The 4,420-nt window shown below is 56.5% G+C and overlaps 1 protein-coding gene across 1 annotated transcript in view; it reads right to left on the bottom strand.

Annotated features, from left to right (window-relative positions):
* Nucleotides 1–2,984, bottom strand: part of CSPG5 (chondroitin sulfate proteoglycan 5) — a 59,367-nt gene extending 56,383 nt beyond the window's left edge. Inside the window, exon 1 of the mRNA XM_018574323.1 lies at nt 1,411–2,984. Within this exon, the coding sequence (XP_018429825.1) occupies nt 1,411–2,984 (1,574 nt within the window). The remainder of the gene's footprint in view (nt 1–1,410) is intronic.
* Nucleotides 2,985–4,420: the final 1,436 nt, after the last annotated feature.

Below are 4,420 nucleotides of genomic sequence, written 5' to 3'. Positions count from 1 at the left end.
GGCGGGCCAGATTCGGGGACAGCTGGCTGGGGGACTCTGCGATCAGTCGGAGGTCATTAACAGAATGAACGAGGACATCTGTCATTATCCTGCCCTCCGCCGCCCCTCCGCCGCTCCCCCGACGCCCATTCACACATTAATCCCAATTGTTATGGAAATCAATGGATCCATAGAGTCACGCCAGGCAGATTCCGGGACACCAACAGCTGTCATCCGAGCACACAGGAATGTCACGTCTACGCACCGTACACACCGTACATACGTGACGCACGGATACTGTGGGGTCTCCCGGCATTCTCCTTTCATCTCCATCCATCCTCCATCTGCCCTCATTATAACGGAGGATTGGGGAAGTGAAGGTCATTGCTGGGGGCCAAATGAGCCGCGGCTTGCCCATCACTCCAGCAGAGCTTCCTTGGGGCCCATTCACACGATGTGAATGCGTTAGGGTGCTCTGCATGGATTGCCTCAATGCATGAACAAGCAGACGTGACCTCTTTTATTTAACGCGGCACACGGCACGTACGCCCTGGTGCGTTGCAGCACGGGTGCGTTGGATGCTGACACACCTTGGACTGTACATCATCATGTCATGCGCTCATGCACGTTACTACAATGCGCGGGGCTGAATGAGCCCTTACTAATGCATGCAACACCACCCAGGAGTCTCACCCCCTGCTGCTGCATTCCCTGTGACATAAAATAAATGGAGAAATCCAGAAGAGAGAGCCTCATCCTTGTGGCAGACAAAGGAAGGGGCTCGTCGTGCACAGAGATGACGACACACCAGACCAGGGAGGGATTTACAGTGAACCCCTTACAGAGCCCACGCAGGGCAGAGCAACCGGTTTACCTAACAGTCACCCTACGCTGGGGGCAAATACTCAGATTTCCTTCACCCGCCCCGCCCTGGCAGTATAAAGAGAGATGACGGTACTTCCTAGTATGGAGGCGCATGTGCGTTAGTCCGCTTCCTCTCATGTGACAGCACCGGTGCTTGCCAATTGGCTGCTCAGGCGCTCAGCGCTGTCCCCATGGGGGCGGAGCTTACACAGCCCTGTAAGCCCGGTGGAGTTCTGTTTGAGGCCCCAAAAGAATTAAAAAAGGTTCTGCAGGTTCTGCTTTGCACTTTCACTGTTTCTTGCTGATTTGCAGCCCTCGGCTCATTGACATGTACTGGGGAGGGCTGTGTGAGGCCTGAGCCCTTATCTGAATACACCCAGGATAAGGGGGAGAGCAGCTGCTACGGGAGTGATGGGGGGCAGCTGCTCCTGGAATTAGGCAGTGATGTCTGGGAGTCCATTCCTCAACCAGAACTCCATCTCAGCACGGCTGATTTCAGATAGGGGCTCAGACCCCCAAATTGTTCTGAATACAGGAGGGCTACCAAGTGAAGATAGAACGTCTTACCTGCAATAGGCCCCGATGTTCTCCACAATGTAGCACTGACCCCCGTTGTAGCAGTAGGTGGGGTAGACCTCGCACAGCGACTTGCAGGAACTGTTGCGTCTCACGTAGCCGCTGCGGCACTCCGTCCCGTTCTCGCCCGTCCCCGACATGGTCTGCGTTTGGTCCTTGATCACCTCCGGGTGAGGCCTGGGGTACGTCTCGCCGCGGAAGGGGAAGTCTTGGCGCCCGGTGGGCTTCTCGTCCAGCGTGGGGGTGTGTACCTTCAGAGTCGCCCCCTTGGGGAAGTTCCGCACGTCTTTAGCGGTCACGCCGTCGTCGTCGTCCTCCAGATCGTCCTCGTCGTCGTCGTCGTCTTCAATCCCCCCCTCCTCGTATCCATCTGCGTAGAAAGGAGGGGTGGGGTAAAGGTAGTCAAAAGGAGAGAAGTCATCGTAATGCAAGTGCTTGTGCCAGGGGCCCAGCTTGTCGTGGAAGCCCTTGGTGGAGTCGCCGCCCGGAGGGTAGCCCAAGTGGTCGTCTAAGTCAGAGGGGTCCCTGTAGTCTATGTCTGTGAGGTCAGACGGGGGCTCGGAGGGTTTCGGCGGGACGCCGGTAGAAGAAATATCTACTTGGGCTTTTTCGGTGACCACCGTTACGTCGGTGCTCCCTTGAGCTCCCTGCTCTGCGGTCTGCCTCGAATCTTTCTCCGGAGCGGTGAACGGTCCCTGAGAGTTCCCTGCCTCATAACCGACCCCCTTCTGGGACTCGTGAAGGCCGTCGCGGCCGGGCTCAGTACCTGAAGGCGGTGGCGACTGCACGGACGTCTCTCCGGGCACTTGCAGGAGGTGGTCAATTTCGGCAGAGTCCGGGCTGATGGCTTTCTCCGTAGATGGGCTCAGCATGGCGTTGCTCCAGGCGGTCGACGTCTGAGAAGGTGATAAGGTGGCCACATCCATGAAGTCCCGTAAGTTCCACTCGGTTTCCGAGGCGCTGGCATGGGTGACCTGGCTTGGCGGCATCTTAACATGAGGGTCACCGCTCCCGGAGTCTTCCTGGCTCTCCGCCACGGAAGGTCTATCTCCTTTGGCAAAGCTCTTTCTGAACTCCAAGTCAACCGTCCCTTGGCCAACCGGCCACACAAAGCTAGTAACGGGTTCCTCTTTCCCGTCGCTACGCTCGGAGAGCAAGGACCGGGATGGAGACTTCCTGTTGGCATAAACGTCGTCATGACAACCGACGCAGTCCGATGACTTATTGTCCGCACTGATCCTCGGTGAGCCGTACTTTGCCGCACCCTCGGTGGATGCCAGCCCGTTGGCTTGGCCGGTAGGAGCTTGTGAAGGTGACACCACACCAGGAGACCCCGCAGGCTTCTGGGCCTTGGATCCAGTCCGGGATTTACTGTCCAAGAAGGAGTCTTCTCCAGCAGATCCGGCCCTCCTGGCCGTCACCTTGTCCACGTCCAGCACTCCCTTTTCCAGCAGAGAGGCCAGAATCTCTGCCGCTGGCCGCTGGTACGAGTCGTCACCTTGCCCATCAAACCCCAACGCGTCAGTTCCATTTGTGGGATCTGAGCCGCCAGGAAGACGTTCCATGAAAGACAAGAAAAAGGGAAAAGAAAGGGAGACGATGTCAGAATGTGTCACCAGATGAGGCTGCCTGGTCCATGTAACACAACTAACACAACAAATGTCATTTTCAATATTATTCAACCTGCAACTTTCATTAAAACAGTCCCCGGTGATCCCACCATGGAGGTCCTCGTTCAGGCACTTCCTGTTATAGGGTGACAACAATCTCCCAATTGCACTCCTGCGTTGTCACCCTGTCACACGAGCTTTATCAACACACGTTACACAGACATGGCCCACTGTTGTCACCCTCAGGAAACCCGTCCTGAGGAATGCCACGGCTGCCATCGCTGGAGTGCCTGTAGACAGGAAGTGGCTGGAGGGGATCAGCAGCCCAGGGCACAGAGCAAACCAAATGCCATCCAGCCACCGCTGGAGTGCAGGAAGACAGGAAGTGGCTGGAGGGGATCAGCAGCCCACGGCACAGAGCAAACCAAATGCCATCCAGCCACCGCTGGAGTGCAGGAAGACAGGAAGTGGCTGGAGGGGATCAGCAGCCCACGGCACAGAGCAAACCAAATGCCATCCAGCCACCGCTGGAGTGCAGGAAGACAGGAAGTGGCTGGAGGGGATCAGCAGCCCACGGCACAGAGCAAACCAAATGCCATCCAGCCACCGCTGGAGTACCTGTAGACAGGAAGTGGCTGGAGGAGATCAGCAGCCCGGGCACAGGGCAAACCAAATGCCATCCAGCCATCGCTGGAGTACCTGTAGACAGGAAGTGGCTGGAGGAGATCAGCAGCCCGGGCACAGGGCAAACCAAATGCCATCCAGCCAGGGTTTGCTTCTTTTTAAAGGCACAACCCCCCCTCCACCCCACTTAGAATGATTTCAGCAAGGGGACTGTCTTGGTTCATGTCAGTATTTACAGAACAGATGCGGGTAAGAATCTGGAATTGTTAATTGTTGAACAAAACTGGAGTTTTACTTGTCGGGACCAGAAAAAGAAATTCGACAGATGTGTAAAATGTAAAAGTTGCCCCTGTAACAAATCTGCCCCCCCCTTCCCAGCCCAACATTTGTCCTCCATTGGGCCTGCGCCTCCCTGACACCACACAATGTGCGGCCGACAGGCAAACCTTCACCGGCCGACATTCACCCAATGTGTGACACAATAAAGTGCAGCGCGTCATTTGTCACCCTCTCCATTGTGTATGGCATCCCCCGCGCTCTCCCTGTGCCGCCGCCGCCACCAGTTGCCGTCCGCAGGAATCTGCAGCCTCCGGGCCAGCTTGGTGTGCACGCCAATAACTGGCCGTATTATATATTCATGGCACGTGTCATTACCGATACATCACACGCCATGTGACCCCCCCTCCGTCTGCCTGGTTACTGGGGGTCTGCGCTCCCTTCCAGGACCATTAACCGTGTAGTGACTGAATGCAAGGGGGAGGGGAAGG

Source organism: Nanorana parkeri, unplaced genomic scaffold (assembly GCF_000935625.1).
Source record: "Nanorana parkeri isolate BGI_ZX_2015 unplaced genomic scaffold, ASM93562v1 scaffold2882, whole genome shotgun sequence".
NCBI lineage: Eukaryota > Metazoa > Chordata > Amphibia > Anura > Dicroglossidae > Nanorana > Nanorana parkeri.
The sequence above is the reverse complement of the archived record's forward strand: the minus strand, read 5'-3'. Positions and strand labels throughout refer to the sequence as shown.